Raw genomic sequence first — 26,767 nt, forward strand, 5'->3', positions numbered from 1 at the left:
TGCTGCAGTAAGTTTCTCACCAACACCACCAAACTTAAGAGTTTTCTTTGGTGGACTGAAAACTTTCCTTAAGGAGAAGGACTGTGCACAAGTGAGGTATAACTAGAAATGCATATGATGACTAGAACTGCCAGGAAATTAAATAGACCCCTTATTGTCTTTTATGCCAGTTCACTTCCTCATAACCTGGAAATGTTTATACTGGTGGTGTTCACCCATTATGCTAGAGTAAAGCTAAATCTCTAAGTTTTGGAAACAATGGGTTGTAAAAATTCCTGTGACAAATATTACTAAATATTACTGCATGGGAAAAAGAAGATGTCAGTAATACTAAGTGGCAAGTCTTCTTACCTTTATTATAATTATATTCACAAGCTATAGGATAGTAAATACTGAAGATGAGTAAGTATACTAACCATGTGATAATACCTAAGGATAGGGAGGTTTTAACCTCACTGCTTCTCTTCAGTTTTCAGACCCTCAAAAGGCACTTTGCCACCACTCTGCACAAACAAAACCCAAAGAACACTGTCAGTCAGATGACATACCTGTGTTAAGCTAAAGACGTAACTGCTAAAAGAAGAGGCAAAGGAATTGAAGGTGGGATAGCTTTTCATTTTTTAATTCCAAGTTATTTTCCTGAATGAGGTGAGAAATGAGTATGTCTGTACCTTTACAAAAATATATTTAATGAAAGATCATGCAACTATTATATATTCTAAGTCCTTCACACTTAAACATAATATATACGTTTTACCTTTGGACTTTGGAGAGGCGTGTTTCAAAAATCAAAAGGGAACGCCAAGGAAATGTTGGCCTTCTCAATGGTTCTTGACAGCCGGCTTCTATGACTGTACTTGTGTAAAACAAGCTCTAGTCCAAAGTCCTTCCTTACCATTCATGAGCTTTTGCTCTTGACATGGAACCCTTGTCAAATATTTTATAGTCATCTCTTCACGGCATCTCTGGTTAGGGGTCAAATTTCAATCTGCCTCTGCATAGCATGCACACAAACTGACTTCTACATCTTTAATTAGGGAAAAGCAAAAGTTGGGGAATTATAATGCTTATACACATTAAAAATACTTGAGGTAGACTGGGCTGTCTGACAAAATGTGGAAAGAACTGAAGAGGTTGCTACTCGGCAGTTGCCGTGGAATCAAGTTACAAGGCAGAGGCTCTCAACTGGCGCAGATTCGCCTTTCAAGGCTGTCTGGCAATGTCTGGAGATGGGGTTTTTGGTTGTCATGTTAGGGTATGTGATGGGCTGCTACTAGTATCTAGTGGCCAGAAGCCAGTGATAATGCTAAATACCCTACATACACAGGGCAGACCCTCTGTCCCCAGGAGAATTATCCAGTCTGGTGCTGTTGTTGAGAAACTGGTGTAAGGGATCTTAAAAATCACCTGGTATATAGCCTCCTCATTTCGCATGTAAATCCAGAGCAGTTGAAAGACTTATGGAGGGTTAGAAATAAAGTCTGGAATCCAGTTCCTTGACAAAGTCTGGAATCCAGTTCCTTGACTTAGGCCTTGGTCATTCAGCTCTACTCTTTCTTCTAAATCCTCACATGCTTCATCCCAACCTCTTTCCCAAAGCTTCTGGAAAAGTGTTCATAGCTTTTTCTCCACACATATCAAGGTCCAGAATATAGCATATGCATGTTTCTCTACATGAATGTACTTTGTTTCAAGCCCAAACTAAAAACTCATCTTAGCAGTGATAATCAATATTTTTTATTTTGCCTTTAAGAACTTGCTGTTTGAATTTTGGGATGCAATAAAGTCACGTGATCATTTGAAAAAGCAAAACCAAAAGGAATATTGAATGAGAGAGGAATTCATAAAAATCAAACTATAGCAACTGAGAAAAAAATAATAGCAAGAATAGGAGAACCAGAGGAACACAGAAATGAGAGGAAGCTACAAAAAAAGCCTATAAAGCTCTTTTGCAACTTATAATAATCATTTAAATAATCTCATAAGTGGTACAATTTAAACTTATACCATGTTACATGTTAAATATATTTCAATAAATAAATTTCTTAAATAGGTAACACAAACCATCTGTTTGGATTAAAATATGTTTAAGTTTTAAAATGATGCCACCATTTAACAGACCATAGCATTTCTTCTTTACAGTATTTTACTTGAGTTCTGAAAGAGTTCATTCATTTCTTTTAGTTGCATAAACACTAATCAATTGCTACTATGTTCCAGAAACAACATTGTGGATGCAGATAGTACACAACCCTGGCTTCTGGGAATCCACAGTCTTCCAGAAGAGACATATATGCACAAATTATGACCAATACAAGATATTAAATGCAAAAATAGAGATGTGTCCACAGCAGGTATGGTGTCATGAACATGAATCAGTTCTATCTGGGTTGAATGTCTGATCAATATGGGCACTCTCAGCTATCACTGGACCCCTTTGCAGCCAAGATAGATGTTCACAAGGTAGAGCGATAGGACTTACAACAGTTTGACTCCATTGTACATGGAATCATGTTAAAGAGCCCAGACTTTAAATCTACACAGACCAGGTATGAATTCCAACCCTCCTCTAACACTCCTCCCCACCCCCATGTACATACTTACCCATTTTATATTCTTGTTCAAATCACTTCTCTTTGAATCTTAGTTTCCTCATCAGTAAAATTAGGAAACTAAAATACATTGTTTACGAATAGAGCCTATCTTTTATAATACTGTATTGTTTCCTTAAAAACTTGCTAAGAAGGTAGCTCTTACGTTAAGTGTTCACAACACAAAATAATTATAATACATAAACGGGGTAACTTTTGGAGGTGAAGAATATATTTATGGCATGGATTGCCATGATGGGTGTATTACTTATCTCCAATAAAGTTGTATACATTGAACCTGTATAGTTTTTTGTAGATCAATTATACCTCAATAAAGTGGTGAAAAAATATATTGTTTAGTGCTGGTCAGTAAATTTAGTACCATTAAGTGTGCAATAAATGGAAGAAACAAAATTTTATTATTGTTATTTTTAAATTATTATTAAGAGGATTCTTAGCTAAATGTTTTTTATTAAAACAGGTAAAAACTGAAAATTAGTTCAAGACATATGCCTACTTTGGAAAATGCTTCTGGAAACAGATCATTCCAGCTAGAAATCTAGCTCCATTACCCTCAATCTCTAGGGATTACACATAACAAATTAGAAAAGTGTGGCTATTTATGTCCACCTTTGACTTTGTATTTACTGCATGTCGCTCAGGCTATAGCAGAGAGAATGATAAAGGATTTCCTGCCTTGGCTACCCAGACCATGAGTAGAGAAACTCTGTGTATGCCATATGGATGGCTCTTCTATGGGTCTAACGGGCTAGAGCTTTTATTAACCCAAACAGCTGTGTTTATGTGCTTTCTAGAAGCAATCTGGCTTTAGATATTTCTACCTATATTTCATAAATACCTTTTTGCACTTGTTAAGAAACTTTTAAGCACATTTGAATGTCTAATTTAGATGTAAATGGTGTTCTTTCTGTTACTTATTCAAGTTTAAGAACTAATTTCTCTTAGTAATAATTTTCCTCCACTTAAGACAGACTGAATGGATTGGAAGTTGCCCACACATTTTTTTTCTTGGAGAATTTATTCATCTATTTGTCACTCTACCCACTCTACATTCACATTTTTGAGAGGTGCTAAATAAGTCACACATTTGAAAATGTCATGCATGTCTAATTTTATGCCTAGCCACCTAAATTTTTTTAAGGAAAGTAAACAATATGCCCATTCCAAAAATTTTTGCCAAGCTCTATGTTATTGTTATATGGCACGTGCAGTCCACCATTACAGTTTACCTATTTGATTTCATAATAAAACCATATGATTTTCATTTCTATGGTATGTAGAAAGGCTGGATGCAAATAACACCATTTGATCTTTCATAAATATAATTCACACCAGAGGGAAAATTCTGAGTTATATCTCTTTGTTTGCCATAGAATCAACAAAATTACGGGAAACATAATCAGAATATTTGTTTCTGAAAATCACAAAAGTGATAGTACAACTATTTCTGAGAGATCCAAGTAAAACACTTCTTTAAAGCAAAATTATCAAAAACATTTGAACTTTTACAAAGATGAGCTTATTTTAGAGACCCACACTTGACAAGTCCCTAAATGTGAACTGCTGACTTGTCAACAGTTATGTTGTATCAGTAGACTTAACTTCATCTTAATCCTGTCCGTTAGGAGTATTTATTTTTCTGTCAATATTAATTCCCTTCTATGTAGTGCTGGTTCTCCTAGTACTGTTTTAAGTGACCCTTTCACATTAAAATTCAGGACTATATTTGAAATACATCATTCTACACCTTTTTAAGTTTTTTTGAGAACTTTTGGAATGCAATTCAAAAGTATTGCATCTCTCGCTAGGCCCCACCTCCTCTCCGCACAAAGGGGAGACTGTCGCCCAGGAGGTCAGCCAAAAAACCTAGGAGTCATCATGGATGCTTTTCTTTCCTTCTCCCTGATAATCAGTACACAGCAAATTCTGCAGTTCCACCCGCAAATAAAGCCGGACCCTTTCCTTTTCTCCGCCTCCACTACCACCATGCGCCGGCCGCCATCATCCCTCTCACTGGACTAATCCACCAGCTTCCAGAAGAGCCCTCCTGCTCCCACACTTCACCTCACCCTCTGTCCCCAGCCAGTCTTCACCAGCAGAGAATGTGACCTTTTCAACAGGCACATCAGGTCACATCAAAGCTCTGCTTCGGACATTCAGCTTCCACCCTTCTCCTCCAACTCTGAGAGGCTAAACTTATTCCTGCCTTAGCTTGTGCTCTGATTAGGAGGCCCTTGCTGCACATTTTCATGTGTCTCCGATGTCTCAGACTTCTCTGTTCTGCTCATTCGCTTGTTATGTTAACTCTTCATGCTACTTAACACTATTTGATTTTTAAAAAATTAACAGACTTTATTTTTTTTTTTTTTTTTTTTTTTTTTCCATTGGGGGAGACTGGGTGCGGGTCATGTAGGGCGGGCCTCTGGGTACTACTTTTGCAACTTTCTGTGAATGTACAATTTCAAAAATTAAAGTTTAAAAATGTGTCAAAAATTATTAAAAATGTAGTTCCAGTATGGGAATACTGGTCAGTTCCTAGTGGGCATGTGTGTGTGTGTGTGTGTACATTTATATACACACTTAGTGTGTGATTAAACTGGCTCCAAAAGTAAGTGGAAAAGGATTATACCATGAATTATGCTAGGAAAATTGCTTAATGTTTTTTTTTTTTTTTTTTTTTTTGAGAGGGCATCTCTCATATTTATTGATCAAATGGTTGTTAACAACAATAAAATTCAGTATAGGGGGGTCAATGCTCAATGTACAATCATTAATCCATCTCAAGCCTAATTCTCGTCAGTCTCCAATCTTCTGAAGCATAACGAACAAGTTCTTACATGGTGAACGAATTCTTACAGAGTGAATAAATTCTTACATGGTGAACAGTACAAGGGCATTCATCACAGAAACTTTCGGTTTTGATCATGCAATATGACCTATAAACCATCAGGTCAAATATGAATATTCATTTGATTTTTGTACTTGATTTATATGTTGATCCCACATTTCTCCTATTATTATTATTATTTTTATTTTTAATAAAATGCTGAAGTGGTAGGTAGATGCAAGATAAAGGTAGAAAACATAGTTTAGTGCTGTAAGAAGGCAAATGTAGATGATCAGATGATCAGGTGTGTGCCTATGGACTAAGTATTAATCCAGGCTAGACAAGGGCAGCAAGACATCCACGGATGCAGAAGATTTCTCTCAAAGCAGGGGGGGTGAGGTTCTGAGCCTCACCTCTGTTGATCCCCAAATTCTCACCTGATGGCCCCCCTGCGACTGTGCCTGTCTTAGGTTGTTCCTCCCTTGAGGAATCTTACCCGTCTCTGGCTAACCAGAACAGACTTTATTTTTTAAGAGCAGTTCTGTTTACAGAAAAATTGAGCAAAAAGTGTAGAGTTCTCAAATAGCCCCTCTCCCCTACCTCCCTAAACAATTTCCCTTATTATTAACATTTTGCATTAATGCGTTACACTTCTTACAACCGATGGGCCAAAACTGATACACCATAATTGTCTGATGTCCGTCTTGTAGATTAGGGCTCACTCTCTGTGTTGTACACTCTATGGGTTTTCACATGCTCGTAATGTCCATCACAGTATCATACAGAATAGTTTCACTGCCCCCTCAAATCTTCAGGGCTCCACTTATTCATCCCCTCCCACCCTTCCTGTCTCTGGCAACCAGTGACCTTTTTATTCTTATTACAGTTCCGCCTTTTCCAGAAGGTCATCTATTGGAATCATCAGTAAGCTAATGGCAGCACTAACAACAGGCTCACAGATGAGCCTCTGAAGGAATGAATGGGTGACTCTACCTATCGACTCTTCATTTGAAACAGTCCTTTCTCTACTTGTTCTAGTAACTTCAGAGCAGACTTATCTAGGGTTCTGACTTTTATATTGGTGCTTTGCAGGTATCGAGAAATGAAGTAGTGTCCCCCAGCCTTAGGGGGTAGGGGGTTGGGGGTGTGGTTACTACAGGCCCTTTAGCCAAAGGAGGCCAGTACGTCATGGAGGGATCCACCCGGGCACGTTGGAGACTCGAAATGCAGAACCTGAAATGTATCTCACATGTTAGTAACAAGCTCTGCACTGCCTCCCCCCCATCCTCCAGCTGTTCAGGAATCTGCTTTCCCAGGTTCCTCCTTTTATTGTCACCTTTGCTCTTTGGAATATTATCCATTTTCCCTATGAGCAATCCACTTTTATCACTCTCTGCTCCTTTTTATTTTCCCTTTCCTCCCATCCTTTTTCATCTATCAGACAGAAAATCACCCTAATTGTGACTGACAAGAGCACTCCAGATTTCCTGTATTAAGGAAAAAAGAACCACATATTTCAAGGTGCAAATAAACATCGCAAGTAACCATACTCTCTGAAATACCAAAAAAAAATACCCAGAGGTCACTGCCACAATGTCCATAAAAACTTCCAACTTTCTTTCTTTTTCCTTAATCTCTACCACTTACTACATAAAAATCCATTTACTTACTCAATTCTTTCATTATTCTTTTGTTTATTGTGTCATGGGTCTTTCCTAATGCCTGGCTCATAGGAGATGCCTCTCAATCCATTATGATGGAAGCTTTATGGTATTACGGTTTCCTGCATGTAGTCTCAAGGGAACTTGCCGTTCTCACCCTATTCAAGTCCTTGATTGCTTCATCTCCTTTAAGTTTACACCTGCTCAGCCTCTGTCTTTCCCAGTTGAGGCTTAATCTTACCAACATAAACCGCTTCCCAGCAGGGGGAGTACAAATGAACAAAATCCATTAAGACACCTAACAACACTATTGTCTGCAGAATGAATAAGTAGCCTCATCTCCTTTTGAGGGCACTTAAAAATGAAGGAAGGAATGTGGTTAAAAATACACACAATTTAAAAAGCACATAGCACACAGGAAAAGAGATCTTAAAACCCATATGTAAGCTTCAAATATTTTAAGTGACATCACAGAATTTTCAAAAGCATAGGAAAATGTTACCATTCTATTTGAAAGATAACTGTTAACTTACACAATGTCAAATAGCCCTGCCTAGTTTACTGGGTTTCTGTTTATTTTGGGTTCTGCATTTTTAAAAAAAATTAGAAATATACTTTAAAGGACTACAAATTTGTAAGTTGTAATTTACAGAGCTATTTGTGTATACTTTTATACATCTGTATTATTCATTCACCTAAATAATTAGTTGAGAGTGGATCATTTAGCCTTTGAGCCTATAATCATCTCCTTTGCATGCCTGGAATTTCATAGAATGCTTTCAAGGCCCCTTTAAACATAAGAAAATCAACCGCTCTTTAAGGAGTAAGTTTGCCCCTAAGACATATTTCTTTAAAAAAATTTTTCCTAAGCTCCATAAAGATAATATAACAATAGGAGAAATAAAGTAAGCCCAAAGTGTGCCCCTGAGACTTGAATAACTTTGAGGGCTATAGGGACCTCACAGTAAATCACTTTCTAAAGCTTCATTTTCAAGGTTGACAAAGTTGCTAAAAGCTTCAGTGCAATTACAGCTTCTGTTCCCAGTCTTTTTAACATTCATTCATTGTCAATGTATCTGGTAATATTAAGCAATGGGCTCAGTAAAGGAAAAAACACATAAAAAAGCAAACTTACCATCAAACACGTTACTATAATAACAAAGATGCTGAGAAAAATGACAACAGCGTAAAATCCTTCTTTGCTCCAGATTTTGTCCGCTTCATGCTGCCCTTGTAAAACATTCTTCTTTAAAAGCAAAACAGAAAGTCTGATATTAAACAAGAGTTTGAGAAGCCTGGCGTTCTTATCAGACACGAAACATATTTTTAGCTGTATTCCTTTCAATGCAGTGGAACACACCTACATTCCTCAAACTGATCTAAGACAAGGGGCTGCCGTCTTTATCCATGAGAGATTATATTCCGTCCTGTACGGGAGCAAGCATGCCCAATATGGCATATTGGGTTCTGGACTTTGGAAACAACCCTCACAGTCTCACAGTCTCTCTTGGAAATTATCTGGTTCATAGGTATGCAATCTAGTCTATTCTGGGTGGAGGAAATTGCTTCTGAAGCTTTCCTCACGGTTAAGTCCCCCCACGGCACCAACTCCTGGTTTACGTGCTGTAATAAAACTCTTAACTTTTAAGACAAAAGTGAAACAGGCACAAACAAAATCTCATGACACGGAGCATAAATAAGATAAATAAAACTAATACACAGAGCCACAATGTCAGAATCATTTCCTTCTTTCTTTCTCTTTTAGCAAATCTTTTTTTTTTTTAATGCAATCTGCTTTGTCAAAATCTGATCAACATAATACCTCACCCATATAAATAGTTAGGCTATTATATTTTATTTAAAGCAACAAGGAACACAAAAAAGTCCAGAATTATTTGGCAATAAAAAGTAAGATAAATTTTTACTGATATTTATTTATGTATTTTTTTGCTTATGACTTTGGGGGTGGTAGGGTGGACAAGAGGCATAAATGGAATGTGCATGAGCACTGAGTTTTATTTGTTCCATTCCTTAAAAAAAAAGCACATATGCTAATGTCACATTTTAGAATGCAATTAAGCTGTCTAATTCAGTGAAAATTAGAGATTTGTAGTTTAAAAACCTTTAGGTTGAAACCAATGGTCTACAATTAGGAAAATCATACATAGGCTAAGTCAGGTCAAATGCTTCCTCTCATCTAAAATTCCACCTTGAAGTCTGCCTGCTTTTCCCTTTAGTGAGAATACTTGTCTGTCCTTGGATATTGTCTTCAGTGATTAAGAAAGCCTTGAGCAGTAAGATGATGAATGGTGAAAAGCCCCCTGGAGAAGGGGAGGTCTTCTTGGGCTCTCCATGGCAGAGTTCCAGCTTAGTGTAACCGCTAGGGTGACTTCAGCCTTACTACCACCTAGCTGGTCCCAGTTAACCCACAGAATCATGACAATTAAAGAGTAGTAGTCTCGAAAAAAAAGTCCTCAAACACAGCCTGTCATTGTAGGTATCCAAACTTTGAATCATTACTAATTACTTTTCAAAACTTTTTGAAAATTAATACATTCAACATTTGTAAATTAGCCAAAAAATTTTATGAACTTTTATCCAGGAACTCAAGTGAGTCTTGGTGAGGAGTTGAACAAACAGAACAAAAAGGATCGTTTAGTTCGCTTGTGAACTTGTGATTACAGAAACGACTTGAGGGAGACTTCTGTCCTTGAAGAAGTTCGTGCCATTCTCTATGCTTGTAAAACACTGACATGCTCATTATATCTTGCCTACTTTCTAAGATATAGACAAATTCATAGACACAAGGAATGATTTACATATATGTGTGTGTGTGCACACACATACGTTTATTTATTTAAAATGTGTAAGTGGTAAGTTGATGGGGAATCTGAAAATGCTTGCTTGATGAAATGATTAGAAATCAATTATTCTGCTGGAAATGAAATCTTGGGTTCAAGTGACAACTGTCTTTTGCTCTTTGACCTCTGAAAGATCATATTTATTACAATGTCTCTACAAACATACCTGGAAACTAATAGAAAAGAAAACTCTTGTAGAAATCAGGTATAAATATGGAAATGAGTTTTTTTGCAGGCAACTAAACAGCATCTATTGCTTTCTACAAAGGCAAACTAGTTAAACCTTCAGGTAGGCAGCACAAACTTGTCAAATTTAAGTGTGAGGATCCACAGTTTAGTTCATTGTAAGATTTGGATAAAAAGGGGTGGTTAGGTGGGCGGAAAGAGATTTTGTGTTCTTAACCTGATTTGGTTCATTTCTTGTTTTTCTGCTTTATTTCTACACCTCCTAGGATATCAACATGTTCCTTTCTGCTTAAGACAGATCTGTTTTGTTTTCTCTTTTAGCCAAAGAGTGATTGAAGAATTAACCTCCCACTGCCACTCCCCCACTCCCCGTTAGAAAGACACGTTTTGAACTCCTAGAACTTAGTCACTGTACTTTCTTGGTAAATAGATCTCCTTCTGAGTCATGCTATTCCTGCTGAGCACTACTATATTTGTACAGAGATCTAAAAAATTGATAAGGACAGAATAATAAAGGGAAAAGTTTGTAGTTAACATTGTACATGTCAAAAGATCATAATTCACAGAGCTCTCCAAGCTAACCTGCATAAAGTTAACAGGATGCCTTTTATATTTTGTCAGGCGGCTCAGAGATCAGTAATTCAGAGTCTCCACGGCCGGGTCAAACCAATGCACTGTAGCATCTTTACATCTAATTTCATAGCTACATTGCTTTGCCCAATAACTTTGTTGCAGAGAATGAAGCTGCTGAGTTTTGTTTTGTTTTATTATTTAAAATTTGGGCAGTTCCCTGTATCAATAATAATGGCTTCTCTACCTCCTGTTTAATAATTTGATGCCCTATAGTTTTTTTTTTAAAAGGAAAACAAAACAATTCTTATCCTAAACACAGAGACTTTAAGAGAGAGATCTCTTAAAGAGACAGAACTCATAGAATAAGAATGAAGGGGAAATATTGTAAGTTATCTGGTTAAATGATAGACTTATGCATATAAATGGGATGTATTCTACAACAATGTGGTCTTGTTAGGTCAATGCCAAGCTTCCACTGTATTACACGTGGTAAACATTTCGGTCTAGATGATCTGACACATGTTAACACTGATTGTATCCCTTCTCCATACTGTATGGCTAAAACTATAATTCTTCATACTGCTGGTAAATGCTCCTCGTTTGAAAGAACAGTCAGTAAATTTATGGATTATGGATTATGGTTTTTGTCTGTAAATGTAGTATGAAAGTATCAGTCAGCACATTGGCCTGTTATTTAAAGAAGGTAGCTTCTTCCTTTGAAATATCAGACCTGTGAAACTGGAGTAATTTGCACTGGAATGAAAACAACAAATCCTAACTCAGTTTTTCAATACCAATGTAGAGCTTATTGTTTCCATAGATATTAATTTTGCAAAAATATTCAAAAATAGAAACTAAAATTTTATTTCCCTGTTTGACTTATTAGGCAAGAGGAAGTCTAGTTTTATCTTTATGTACATCTTACAAGAAAATCTTCGAGGGCCCACAATGTTCTAAATATCACCTAGAAATGTATAAATGACATAATGTCTTTTTTCTCCCAAGAAACTTAGATTTGAAATGAAAACAGATGAATAAACAAAAGTAATTTCACTATTTGGTATTTTTCTTAGTTTCCCAAGAGTCATTTCTGGTTTAAAAAAAAATGAAGCAAATAAATAAATAGCAACAATGAAAACACATCCTTCCCTGAAAGTAATTAATGTGAAGTTCACGAAAAGATGCTTTGAGACCTCATCCAGAACGTTCTGTAATCCACGTGAGGCAGAAAGAGCCAAAATGCCAATGTTCCTTTATGTTATTAACATGTTATCATAGCAGAGCTATAACTTGGGGTAAAAATGTGAAAGAATGGGTTGAGGCAAAAGCTGTTACCACACATTAACCACAAAGATGAATGAAGAAGTGGGGAAATGCACAGAAAACCATTATTGGCTCGAATAACAGCGGACTCTCTTGCGGTGCCTACTGCAGACAGCTTTCTCCTGCTTGTGCGTTTAGGGCTCCAGGTCAGAGCGTGACGCCGGCCGGTTCTAGAAGTGCCTGAACAAATGGCTCAAATATCCACCTGTTCTTGAAATATTTCTTACACCAACTAACATACCTTCCAGTCTCCTGCAATGTAGTATTTCTTAGGTTCTAGGTTTCCTACATTTCTAGGTCCCCACAATTTCAGAGGAAAATACCACATTACCACATTTTGACCTTCAGACACCCCTTCATTATCCAAGTGCAGTGCAGAACTGGGTCTATGAGGGGCTAGTAGTTCTGTGACAGGCAGGCAGGCTCCATGGCACAGTGTGGTAATGTCATTATAGCCCTGTATTCTCCTCACCCGCATGGGGCTCAGGTGTGCTGGAGAGCCCCAAGTACTTCATTTTAACTAGATTTTTATACAGTGAGCTCCTCTTGGTTTGCACACTGGATGGCTCACTAAGCTGACTTATTCCTAGAGCCTTCAGAGTGGCATTTAAAATCAGAATAAAGCAACAGAGAGGAATGCTTACATTATTCACTGAAAACTATGGGAAGCAGAATAAATTAATCCAATGGTCTTTTTAAGTTTTAAAGAATAGACCTGGGCAAGATGGGTGCGAGTCAGTTGGTGAAGGGCCCGGGGCTATGGGAATGGGGTTTGGTTTGATGTACAAAAGGGCATCCTTGAGAGCCACACGCAGGCAGGGCCGGGAGGCGTCCGGGTGTTTAAGCTCACTTTGGTCCTCGCCCCGGCCTCTCTGAAGCTTGAGGTGACCTCTTCTTCCTAAGGCTCCATGGCACAGTGTGGTAATGTTATTATGACCCTGTGTTTTCCTTATCTGCTTGTATCTTTTTTGCCCTATTAAAACATAAACTCATTGACAGGAAAAATCATTTTATTTGTTTAATCTTTCATTAATTTTTCTGACTTTGATACTACACTGTGCTAGGCAGTGAGGACACAGATCAAGTGCAACGGCATGTGCCCTCACAGAACCTGCAGTGTAGAGATGGACTTGAAGACCAACATAAGGTAAGGGTTTCAGTGAGAACGCAGAGCAAGTGCCCATGTCTGTGGAGACACAGGGAGGGCTTTGCTATCTAGTAGACTGATTTGAAACATGAAAAGTGTAAATGGATCAACATATGCGAAGGCATGGAGGGAAGAGACAGTATGGGGAGTCCTGGGACTGAGAAAGGTTGGAATTGCCGAAGCATAGAGTAGGAGAGTGTTGTTCAACAACTAGAAAGCCCAGTGCACAAGGGATCATGTTAAGAAATCCAGATTTGTTCTGTAGCATTTAGGGAGTCAAGGTAGAATCATGGCATGAGGAGAGTATGGCCAGATTTGCTTTTAGAAAGATTATTCTGGTGGCAAGAGAGAAAACAGTCTGTGTGTAGGTATGGGTATGTGAGCACACACACACACACGTGTGTGTGTGTGTGTGTGTGTGTATGTGTGTGTGCTCATGTGTGTGTGGAGATGGGGCCAGAGAGGGCAGGGAGGGGAGCAAAATTCAATTCCTGGGAGGCCTTGGAGGTGGGAAGTTGTTACAGTCATGGTTCAAGGATAACCCACCTCTGTGTTCTGCCAATCCATTCTGCATTCAAATTATATTTGTGCAGTGCCTACTCAGTGTGAGCATTTCCAAGTATGTTCTAAAAATTTAATTCATATTTTAAGAGTAAAAGATAAGGACTATATCCATTTTTGGATATGAAGAAACTGAAGCTCAGAGAGACAGACACTTCACTAAGACAAACAATCTCACAGAGGTCAAATCACCTGCCCAGGTGCTGGCTTTGGGGTTCAAACTCAGTCTCAAACCGAAGCTTTTTATTGCACACCTGTGATACTTGATGAAATGTATGTCAGTGTGCTTTACTGCAAATGAGGATAGATTAGGCGTAAATATGTCTAGATTTTAAATGTCACATTATAACTCAGTTGCTTTGTCACCTTGAGACAATCACTTAGTTTCTATGGGTTTTACTTTCTGTATCTATGAGATGTTCACATATTTATACCCAAGGTCCAATTCTACGATTTTGTGGTTTTAATTCCATTTGTTTAGAGTTATGATCATTCTAGCAAGTGTGGTAGAGTGGGATGGAGCAAGAGAAATAAAAAAGGGATCCTCAGGAGTGAGTATCATGGAGGTGGTAGGGGGAATTTAAAAAGTGCCAGATTTAGAAAACGCTATGAAGAAAATATCCACAGTTCTTAAGATTGGGTTCCTCAGCAAAAGAAAAATCACATTTCAAATTAATTCCAAGGTTGTGGGGAAAGGTGAGTATCTGGTGACCATTTGGAAAATGAAGGCAATGAGGAGCACAACTGGAGGAAGAAAGAATTAAGGGTGTGTTTTTGGACACTTTGGTTTCAAGTAATCAATCGACAAATACATCTAAAGGGCCTTTCTTCTAGAAAATTCCTGGATACATCAAAATGAATTGTAAGGCCATAAAGATCTGGAGGAGAAAGTGTCACAAAGTAAAACTTTGATGTGAAAATGAATTTCCTTAAGGAATAAACCTATATAGTGCAAAGGTCAGAGAATTCTGACCCTTAGGGAAATTTTTATCAAATAACATACAATAAACAGCTTTCACCTCAAAGCCTCCTGGGATTGGGTCACCATGTCACGCTAACTGTGCAAATTTTTAAGTGAAATATTCCAGGTAATGACATACCTCAGGGGAGACCTCTGTAATTCCAAACTGGGATAAACTTTGGTGCAAAACATTGATGTTAAGTGAACGCAGCACTTCCTCAGATGGCAGGGCATCAGAAATGCCTGCTTTTCGGTTTATGGGAGACACAAATAGCTCGATACTATTCTTCTTTCCCTGGGAAAAGCAGATTGTTTGTATATGTTAAAGGACATATTAAGCATGTTAGGGAAATATTTTTTCCTTTCCTTGAGAAACAGTAAAAACAATCAGAACCCTAGAATCCTGAAAGGCATCTTGGAGATTCCATGTATTAGTTATTCCCTGGTACACTTAATTTTAGCAGCACAAAGCCTAAAATCTTCAAATGGCCTTCTTTCAATTGTAATTTTATATTTCACTGGATGCTGGGTTATTTTCCATTCCATATGGTAATTTTTGAAGTATATTGTTCAGATGTTCCCTGGGTAATTGTGTTTTAAAGCAGCATTTTAAAGCCAAATGAATTAAAACCTGATATAATAATACATTTAATTATATGTCACCACTCCACATATATTTCTTATAACATGTATGAAGGTGAAGGATGGACTAAGGAAGGAAGGTGATGGTGGATGAGCTTCGGAGTTGCTTCCCTGATCCTGTTCTTCACCTCAAACTGGTAATACTTTTGAAAATCTATCCTTTGGTGGAAATGCGTATGTCATGCAATAATATCAAGGTCCTTTCCTGTGAGTATTACTTCATTAGCTGAAATGGAGACAGGATTACTTACCATGATATGCCAACACACACACACACACACACACACACACACACACACACACACACACACACACGTGCACGCGCACACACACACACACAAACACTGATACTGATGGATTCTCTTTTACAACTTACACAAGGCACTTGCAGAAGGGAATTATTGGTAGTTTTTTCTTTGTGAAACATGGAGTTCTCTCGTGCTAGGTAATTTTCTTGTAATGAAATTTACTGATGTTCAGCCAGATATAAAATGGAGTATCAACACACTTCTAGCAATCCAGAAAAAAAAAAATTTCCATGTTTGCAGGGAATAACAATGACTAAATATAGCATAATACCATTGGTACGCATGTTTATAATCGTTTAAATAGTTTATGGCTGAATAACAGCAATAGTAGGATTAGAGCACCTGTTTTGGGCTTGAGTGCTTCTATGTACCCTGAATCTGTTACATCATTTAATGTTCAAAACCCCTCCAGGACATAGGTACTAGAGTTATCTCCATTTTGCAAATGAAGAAACATTAAGTAGCTTGCCTAAGGTCACACAGCTAGGACTTGACCAAGCTGGAAACAAGTGTGGTTCTGTGTATCTCCAAGGCACATACTCGTAATCACTATGCTCCACTGCCTTAGGTGTCGTCATAACTCTACCCATTACAACAAGGTTCTTTGAAACAGACTTACATAAATTGAATGCTAACATTCTCCGAGGATATACATATCCAACGCTGGGTGTGGCAAATCCCTCTTTCATCCCTGCAAAAAGCTATTATGCTCATTAGATCTATACACATAAAAGTGTATCTAAGATATTTCAGTATATATAAAAAATACAGATCTATATCTAAGATATCTATAATAACTAAATCTTCTCACTTTGGCAAGGTATGTCCTGGATAAAAATAACCTATTTCAGGATATTGAGAGATGTTGTATTTCCTCTAGTATGGAACTGAGTTAAAATCTTTACTTTTTTAAGCTTATTTATAAAGTCCCAGAAAATAGCTGATGCACAAAACTATAGTTATTAGGGAGACTGAATCAGCTCACTCTCTACACACAGAAAAATGAAAAGAAACAAAAATTCTACTTCACAATAAAAAGCAATTTATTCTCCCATAGCTGGAAATGCAGATGATGCAGCAGAAAGCTAAGATCACGCAGGAGCAAAACTTAAGGCAAAGAGAACATGCAGTCTTTCCTTGAGTTCCCACTGCAGTGGAAATTATGAATGATTTTAAGACTTTAAGATGATTCCAAAGTTCCCTTTCACAGGAACCTTAGGATAATTCCTTTTTACAAAGGAAAAATCATCTGATTTGAATTTGTCTTCCATTGCCTTTGCTCACACCCACCTTCAAGTGCAGATGGGAACTTGTAGTTGGGTGACATCAAGGTTCCCAAACACTAAGCAAAGTGGAAGAGAAAGGGGGTGGGTGATTGATAGATAGGTCTAACTGGGCCCCATACAGAGACCTGCTGGGTCTAACTCATCCCCACTTCAGATTCCCATCCAAGTTTTCTCTTGACTTTTCAGGACTATCTAGTCTTGGATTCTACTTGGGCTGCTCTCCTTAAGGATTGGGTCTTCTTTCTTCTTTATTAAAATCCTCTGCCTTGTGCATTCTTCACTGTCTTTTGGCCTGATAATAATTGAAGGAGTTTTAACAGATACTGTCTGGAGACACTGCCTTGACTGATACAGAAGGTTTCACTCTTAGGGAGAATATTTTGGGAGTAGTGTCAGGTTAGTGAGACAAGTATTTTGAGCCCCTCTATTCATACCCACCACGGTGGCTAGCCTTGAACTATGAGAGGATTAACAAACTTCTTAAAATGAAGAGCCAGATAGCAAATATTTTAGCTTTCACTTTAGCCAAACAATCTGCTGCAACTACTCAACTAGGCCATTGCACTATGAAACCATGTAAACAAATGGGTGTAGCTTGTTCCAATAAGACTTCTTTTACAAAAACAGGTGGTATGCTAGATTTGGCTCCTGGGCCATAGAACTATTGCGTGGGTGCTTTTACTACTAAGCCTTTCAATAAAGGCTCTGGGAATGTGAAATGTAGGCATCTTACAATGAGGCGGTTGATGTGCACTTGCTGGGGCAGAAGTCCTAGAGCTGCAGCCACTCCTTGGCGGAATATCCGAAGTAAGGTTATGTTCAGCCTGTTGACATCCATTTGCAGTGTCTGGAAAATAGAGAAAAAGAAATGCAAATTATTGCAAACCTTTGGTTTAGCACATTCAGTTTCTGACTGATGGCTCAACAGAACAATTTCCATGACTTTGATAAATTCATACTCATGGTGCTTTACTGCATTTTTTAATGGAGATAAAATTATAGGGACATGTTATGTGAAATTTAAATGGCATTAGTTAAAATGATGATGTCCTGTATAAGAATGCAATTTGATTGGTTATAATCAATAATGCAAACAAATGATCAATTCATGAGGAATGGTGTGCTCAAGTTTTGCTTTAGTTTGAGTCCAGATGATAGACTATGTGGCCAGGTAAATTTTAGCAATCCAAGCTGAAGGACATCTTTAATTTGTGTTCACACACAGTCACAGGAAGGAAGATGCTGTGTATGTTCCATAACACCAGACTTGGCAGTTCCTCTAGACAGTGATCTGCCATCAGCACAGGGCAAGAGAATGAGGTGCAATAATGCGTTTTCCCACTGTGGTAAAGAAGCCAATGGTACTGATTATTTGGTCTAATGGAAACAATTCTTATTCAATTGTTTGGGCAAACATTCTTAATCTTAATCAGGTTGTTTTTTAAAAAGACAACTAAATATTAAAAAATTCCTAAAATCCAAATCAAGTTATGACATCAGTAACATAAACTTACTTTAGCCATCAGTGCTTTAAACCATGCCCCAGCAAGTTAGTACCTTTAAACCATGACCAGGTCAACTATGTATTTTCAAAAATGCTTTATAATCACTTGAAATAGGTGCTTTGCAAGGTGGAGAAACCAAATCTTTATGCATTTATTATATCTTATAATGTTTAATTCTCTAACTTGACCACAGCAAGTTATCAATAAGAGTTCAAGGGCTGCAATATCATCTATAATGTGAGGCACATTTCTATATACATGCTCCTCTGATAACAAGATTGGCTTACAAGTGTAATCTACTATAGTGTAAGAACTCTTAGAGGACTTTCTCCCAGTTTGCTATAGAAATAGAATAACATGGCTTCAAGAATTTACAGTTTTCTTAAATTCTTAAATAATTTAAATAGTTTTCTTAAATTCTTAAATTTCTTAAATAATACACCCTCTTTATATAAACTTTGTAGAAAATGGTGATTGTAAACTGGGCCAAACATTCCATGCTATAGGAATCAGAGGGAGTTAGTTGGGCAGGGTGGGCATGTTAAAAGAAATAGAATGGGTCCCAGTCAAAGAGAAAGGGCCAGATGAAACTCTAGACTGCTTTTCCACCTTAAAATCTCCTAATGCTTCTCAGGGGTCAGGGGCCATGAGCCTGGTCCTGTTAGGGAGCTGAAGTCGATCCCTTGCAAAAAAATGAGATCCAGGGAGGGCCAGAATCATTGAAAAACCCAGCTTACCAACCCAACCATAAGGTACAACTTGCTTCTGGGGGGGTAGGGGGAGCGGATGGCACAGGAGAATTAGGTTGGGGGTACGTAAAGAACCATTAGAATTAAATAAAAACCATCTAATAATACACAATTATTTGCTATAGTCTCTGTGCTTCTCTATACTCTAAAACTGTTTCCAGCTGTATATTGGAAACAACATAATTTAGAAACTAAGACTTGAGCTCAACCCCGACGGATGAGTAGGATTTGGAAATGCAGTGATGACAAAAACATTACACTTTTAAGGATGCTTTATGTTTTATGGAAACATGCTTTACGGAAAACTCAGGAGATTAGAAAATCTCAGTCCACCTGGTGGCTTAGAGCACAGCGGCTTCCTTTTCTCCAGCAGCTTCCTTTCAGCTCTACAAGGCAGTTTTGAAAACTGCCAATAGATGTCGGACATTGTAGTGGAAGCTGTTTACTTCCCTTCTCTTGCAAGGCCCAAGAAGGGCTCCTCCGTTTCCCACACGCTGAGGGGAACCCTGACTCCTGGCTCCCCAGCAGGGTTTGTCAGGCAGCATGAACAGCCCAGCACTGCCCTTGATCCCCACGGACAGGACTTGGAGCCAACGGTCTAGGCTGGGAACTGAGAGTCAAGGGGGTTGTGTACACACTGGAGAACTCAATTCCCAGGGCCGTGATTAACTTGAGCCTTGTAACTGTGGAAACAGTATTAAGGTCTCAGTTCCTCAGACTGAAATGGTAAATGGAAGTGAAATGGGAACTCAAGATTCAAAATCACTCAAAATGACAACTTTCTAAGAAGGTGATAGCTATGCATTTGAAACAGAAATTCAGACTACCTAACTAAAATGAGGAAATAATAGAAGTAACTAGTTTAAACAGCAATCTGGTTCATTGGATTTCCTCAAAACATTTGAATAATTTGCCTTAGTTATCTGCTTACCTGAGAAAAGTTGGATTGATTGTACAGTGCATGCACACATGCACTATTTCTATTGCCCATAAAGTAATGATGTTAAAAATATAGTACAAGTAAATGTATATTTAAAGGCCTAACATGTGCCAGACATTACATATGAGTGTAATTTGAGAAAAAGAAAGGGTTCTACAGAAAATGAGATTTTATTTCAGAGAATATATGGCTTCCTATAGTTAGAGGATATATGTTACTTCCTTCCTTCTGGATAGATGGTAGAAATGCATAGCTCTGCTCATCTTATTATGTGAAATCATAACTATGATTGACAGCATACACATTTCCATGGTAGCAACAAGAGTGTCACAACTTTCAAGTCACCATATAACAGTGCAAGATATATTTCAGTCTGAATTCTAAACCCATTTGGTCATTTCTATTATTTGGCATACGCATGATTTAAGTTTTTAATTTCAAGATATTATCATGCTCTTTCCGTACAAATGCTAAGCCATTCACAGTAGTAAATAATGCAAATAGAGTTACTATCCAAAAACATTTTAGTATTACAATTACATAAACACACAGAAAAAAATTAAACATAAAAAATTCAAAGATTTCAAATTCCTGCTGTATTTAAATTTATTGGGCCTCTGCATTGTTACGAGATTCCTGAGTCAATTCCCTTTACCTGGAGCCTAGGTCACCTCCCCTACCCTGCTCCCTCCCCACCCCCAAAGAAAATACCACTTTGTAGTAAGACTTTCTTTCTTTTGTCACCAGACTGTCCATTCAAAGGTTGAAGCCCATGAGCCTTAGGCATAAATCAGTCATAAGGACTTGACTAAAATGTAGTGAGTGGAGTTGACCCTTGAACAACTCAGGGGTTAGGGGTACTGAGTCCCACTCGCAGTAAAAAATCTGCATATAACTTAAACATCCCAAAAAGTTAACTACTAATAGTCTACTGTTGACTGGAAGCCTTACTGATAATATAAACAGTTGACTAACACATATTTTGTATGTTATATGCACTAGATACTTTATTCTTACAATGAAGTAAGCTAGAGAAAAAATGGTTTTCAAATTGCTGCAAATTTCCAAAAACATTTTCTAATATGTCTATTGAAAAAAGTCTGAACCCACACAGTTCAAACCTGTGTTGTCCAAGGGTCAACTGTACTTGAATTTAGACACTAGCATTATGTGTAAATTATAAGTATGTGATTTGCTTTAGCTATTTATTTTTAAGGACAGTTGAATTATTTTGCCTGGGAAGGGGCAAGTTTCTAAATATTAGTCCCTTTTGATGTTATAAGGCAGTCTGGTCTGTCACCTGGTCGTTCCCATCAGAAGTATGGAGCATGCCCAGTGGCCCCATTAATGGGGAGAGCCAAATGGCCATCTGTCTTTCTAGAGACATGTCCTCAAATCCCAACAGCCACAAAGAAGCCAGCTTCCTTCAGGACCAAGCCTGTCAGGAGGAATGCACCCACCTCTTTCTAACTATAACCTGTGCTCATTGCTACCTGGGATCTCCTGCTCATTCTTGTCAAGAAGCCTCCCCTTTTTGGACAGCAGTTAGATTGTCAAGTGATTTCCGGGAATAAAAGCAAAAGTTTTCTCTGTTTATGTCTTTGAGCCAAGTAGAAAACCCTGACCCGTCAGAGGCATTTTATACCATCTCCCAGCTTCTTCTTACAACTTTCTGTATTGTCCTTTGCTATTACTTACATACTCGTGGTTTTTTATTTCTATATTGCAAGCTCCTACCTTTTTCAGTCTCACACCTGCTTTTCTCTCCCTGAATGTTCCAGTTGTACCTCAAACTCAACATTACCCTACGCTTTTTCCCTCTTCTCATCTACAACCAAATTTACTTCTATTTCTATATTTCATCTAATAGGATGAAGTCCCATATTTGGGAGTTGTATTGACTCTTTTCCCTTATCCTTCATCCCACCATCGTGGTATCCAATTAATTAGCAAGTTCTGTCTACTGTACCTTCTCCATAACTCTTGAATGTTGAATCCACCTTCTCTTCATCTATATTTCTACCATTTCGGTTCAGACTATGGTCTCTCCTCCCCTTCCTTGCTTGCATCTTCCAAGTTCTCCAACAGTATTCTATGTTGGACTTTAGTTACTTTTTGTTTACATTTTAATAATAAAAACTTTATACTTAATACAATATAATTTAAGGTACAGAAAGATATATAAGTAAAAAGTGAAAGTATGTTTGTCTTCTCCTAACCTTTCATTTCAATTCCCAAAAAAAACACCATTTCTCATGTAGGGGAGCAAAATTTGCCACTGCAACATGTGCCACTGTGGCATGTGGATTATTTAGAGCTGAAACAATCAAGGCCTAAAAGACTCAGGAAGAAACTTTGACCTCCCTCACTAACTGACTAAAATAATTTACATAAAGGACCTGTTCCAGGAAGGAAGCTATCACCATAAATTAACTACAGTATAATATGAACTAGGTAAAGGATAATATGAAGAGGGAGGAACCTACAAGGCCTGTTTGAACAAAGTCTTTTCTGTGTCCCATTGTTCCTGTGTGGCCAGTAGACATTTGTTTACCAAACATTTACTCTTACCTTTCTTTCTGGGGATTGTCCTCCTTTCGTAGTTCTGATCCCCACCCCCTTCTCCTTAGTCCAGAATGACAATATACATTGTTTGCCTGACTTCCTGTGGCATCTCTCGTTCATGCAGACTCCCTGTACATACATAACGAAATTTGATTTTCTCCTGTTGATCTGTCTCATGTCAATTTAATTCTTAGACCAGCCAGAGAGCCTTAAAAGGGAAAGGAAAATTTTTCCTCCTCAATACTTGTGTATTCTCCCAAATATTTTCATTGTTTAAATATATACATAAAAATACTTAAAAATAATATGTACCTGTTATACATCATGCATGTTACTATTAAATACACATAGGATTAAACTATAGATATTATTTTACAATTTGCTCTTTCTCATTTATTAATATATCTGGGACATATTTCTGTATTTATAATATACTATCATTGAATATCATGTTTTGATTCTCATCTAATAACTTCTTACATTTAATAGGTTAGCTTATCCCATTCATTTTTATTATTTTAACAGATCTAGATGTGTTTTATTGTTTTATTTTATATTATCTTTTTAAAAATTTGATTTATACTGCCTTAGTTTTCTGTCTTTTACTATCTGGTCTGCTTTTTGTTCTACAATTTTTTTTCCCAGTGAATATATGTATAATATTAAATATTACATGATAACATATTTAAGCCTTTATTTCTTCATAAACTTCTGATTTATAAACTTTAGAAATTATTTATTAACTTCCTGCTATGAAAAATGAGGAAATGTTCATCTCTTCCTACCAATTCTCATGATCACCTCAGTTTTTATAATTATATTATTTTTATATTATCATGCTTTATGATATTACATTATATTCTTGTAATAGAGACTACTTATCAAACCTACTGTTTCTTCTGGAAACTCAGTCTGTTTATATCTACGTGGAGTCATGTAATGGTCTCACCAATTAATGTAAATGAAAGTACAGTGACATTTCAATCTGAGGTGGTAAAGAATGAAAGAATGAGAGTGCCCTTTCTCTTCTCTCTTTCTGAGTTCTTCCGTCTACAAGCTAGATGATTCCAGGGTGACCCTAAGACTATACTGAAAATGGTGGAGCCACACAAAGGAAGATGACCTGGGACCCTGAATCACTGCATGAAGCAGAAGCCCCACCCAACACCTCTCATTAAACAATGACATGAGTTAAAAATAAACTTTTATTATATTAAGCCCCTAAGATATTAGGGTTGTATTAGCATTATTTACACTGATGGATATATTCTGTAATTATAATTTTTAAAGTTCTATAGTGTTATTTAAATATTCAAATGGTTCCAGTGCTCACGGAGCAGCCTTTTTGTTCGAAAGGTGTCACCATTCCTCAATTCTTCATTTTGAACTATCTTATTTAGCAGAATTTCATTATCAAATAGCTTCTTTCAAGTAGGGTTCATGAGTGCTATATTTTCTGAGGCATTATATATTTGAGAATGTATTTACAGTGCCTTTAACAAGAAATGACAACTTGGCTGGATATTAAATTCTTGATTTAATCTTTTTATTTTTATACCTTTGAATTCTGCTGCTATTAGTCCACTACCTTCTGGCATTGAAAGTTGCTGTGAAAAATACCATGGACTGAGGTTAGCCTGTCTTGTAGATAACTTGCTTTTTCTGCCTGTAATCTCACAGGTGTCTATCTTTAAAGTTAAAAGCATTCACCAGGATATTTCCTTGGTTTGATTTTTTCTGCAACATGGTATGCTCTTGAAGTCTACAGTCCTAGATGCTTTATTTCAGAAATATTTTCTCCTATTATACATTTGAGTGATTTTTCTTCTAAATATTTTTTGGTTCATCTTCAAGGACCCAACTATGCAATTATATGTTCTTTGGCTTTCCTCTAACCACTTTATTTTGTGTTCTTTTCTCTTACCACTTGTATATCTTTATTCAATTGAAATTTTCTCAGGCTTGCTCTATGTCGTTACATATTCTCAGCAGAATCTGTTCTACTTCTTTTGTTTCTAATGTGGTTTTGATTTCAGTAATGTGTTTTATTATCTTCATCTATCTTCAGAGTTCTGCCAGCCTATTCTTTGTGATGCTCTAGACAAGATATGCTCTCAACTGTTTCAGACAAGTAGCAACACAAAATTTTTCTTTATAATTGCTTGGTCTTTTGTATCCATTTTTAAATCTGTCTTTTCAAAGGAGTTCAGTTTGTCTTTCTCTCTTAAAATCCCCCAGTGGCTTTCTATCACATTGTGAGTTAAACTCAATTACATGGCCTACAATGACCCACCTTATCCAGTTCCTATTTCTTATATTCTTCCCTTAAGCCCTCCACCCTTTCTCCAGTTCCTCAAATAAGCCGAGCTCATTTTTACCTCCTGGCTGTGGTATTTGCCTGCCTACTGGAGAACTGTTCAGCCTCACTTTATGTTGTCTCTTCTGGTCTTTCAGCTTTCAATTTAAATGCTACCTGCTCAGAGAAGACTTCCCAGCCTGGCCATTCCCTATCATGTCATCCTGCTTTATTTTCCTCAGCACTTATCACTATCTGACAGTTTCTTGTTTATTTGTTGTTGTTGTTTATTGCATATTTCCCTTTACTAAAATGTGAGTTCCACTGGTATGGGACCTTGTCAGCCTGGTTCTCTACTATATTCTCAGATTGTGGAACAGTATCTGCCACATAGTAGGTATTTAATAAATATGAAATAAAGAATACAAAAATCAACATAGTCAACCTTGTGCAGTTATAGCTGGAGGAATCTGAGTTTAGTGGTGAGGTGTCAAAAGGGTTACAAAGTCAGGGGTCTGATCTAGAGGAGGATAAATTCAATTAAACAGTTCACCTAAAATGCCTCATCATTCAAAACACACAGAACTGATTTAATGTGATTTATATTTGATTTGCAATTAATATGTCTGTGCTGTGATACTTTGACTACTACACCACTCAGGAGGGGAAATATCAATTTATTTAATCTTATCAACTTTTGGGAGCTTGCTTCTAACAGGTAAAATGTTTTCTGAGTCATTTGCTATATTGTTTGTAAATGGAACTCAAACTTAATCAGTGTTAGTGTCTGTTTCTGGTGACTAATTTAAGAGTTCTTAAATTTATCTTTGTAATTATAACAATTAAATATGCTCAAGATAGATTCAGAAGATACAAAGAATTAGGAAAATAGGAATAAATATTATTGATAATAGCTTACCCCATCACTCTGAAATAAAGATAGTAGTGTTAGTGTCGGCCTTTTTCCTGATATAGAGGTAATATAGTATACATATGTGTATAGTAGATACACCCATCTGTGTCATAACATATATATTCATTTTAATGTGATGTGTAACTGTAACATTTCTATGGCCTTCCTCTTTCTTTGACGTTAGGAGGAAATACGTATTGCCCAACCCTGATGTTTTGTTCTGTGTGGTGGCAGGCACCAGATTCTTCCCTTCCTGTCTCCTCAGAGAAGGGCAAGTGACTTGTGTAATTGGTGCATTTGGAATGAGATACTGGGGCATGCGTAGCTCTGTGCTTTCTTCCTGTGGAGATTGCTTGCCTATAAAGACAATCATATAATCTGATCTTTCCAAGTGGTAATTTAAGTTTCTAAAGGCTCTGTCTGTTCAAGAGAGGCCACAATGGGCTGGTGCTCCTGTGCCTATGGAGGAGAAGCAGTCACAGGAGTAATCTGTGGTCATGCTCCTAAGTCACATCTCCAACTGCTCTGCCAGCAATAAAGCTACATTTGTGCCTCCACGGGCTGCTTCCCCTGTCTTTCTCAGGCAGAGGGAAGCTATTTCTTGGCCCCCTCAAACATCAATACATGGTGCTACAAAGTCAGACATTACAACCCATCAGCTCCTTACCGACAAAAGGTGAAAAGTCTCTAAAACGTTTGTTAGCTGGCCTTGATTTCAGCATGGGTAGTTACAGAAGAGACAGAAGAAAATCAGGTATATGGTGCTAAGGGAAGTCAGGAGTAGTTTCCAAAAGAGGTTTGTCAACATGGCCAGATGCTGTTGGAGGTTAAGAAAAATGCAGACTAAGGAA

The 26,767-nt window shown here is 37.4% G+C and overlaps 1 protein-coding gene across 6 annotated transcripts in view; it reads right to left on the minus strand.

Moving 5' to 3' along the window:
• The window catches only part of PTPRR (protein tyrosine phosphatase receptor type R), a 236,929-nt gene that overhangs the window by 103,656 nt on the left and 106,506 nt on the right, over window positions 1-26,767 (minus strand). For 2 of the 6 annotated variants that reach the window (XM_037000350.2, XM_037000348.2), the window contains 3 exons: window positions 17,682-17,795; window positions 14,852-15,007; window positions 8,236-8,346 (listed from right to left, as the gene is read on the minus strand). In XM_037000350.2, coding sequence (XP_036856245.2) covers window positions 8,236-8,346; window positions 14,852-15,007; window positions 17,682-17,795 — 381 coding nt within the window. Of the gene's footprint in view, window positions 1-416; window positions 494-8,235; window positions 8,347-14,851; window positions 15,008-17,681; window positions 17,796-26,767 lie in introns of those variants that run through there. The other 4 variants (XM_037000347.2, XM_037000349.2, XM_073215597.1 and 1 more) reach the window with 4 other exon arrangements.

Source organism: Manis javanica, chromosome 10 (genome assembly GCF_040802235.1).
Source record: "Manis javanica isolate MJ-LG chromosome 10, MJ_LKY, whole genome shotgun sequence".
In the NCBI taxonomy this organism is placed as follows: domain Eukaryota; kingdom Metazoa; phylum Chordata; class Mammalia; order Pholidota; family Manidae; genus Manis; species Manis javanica.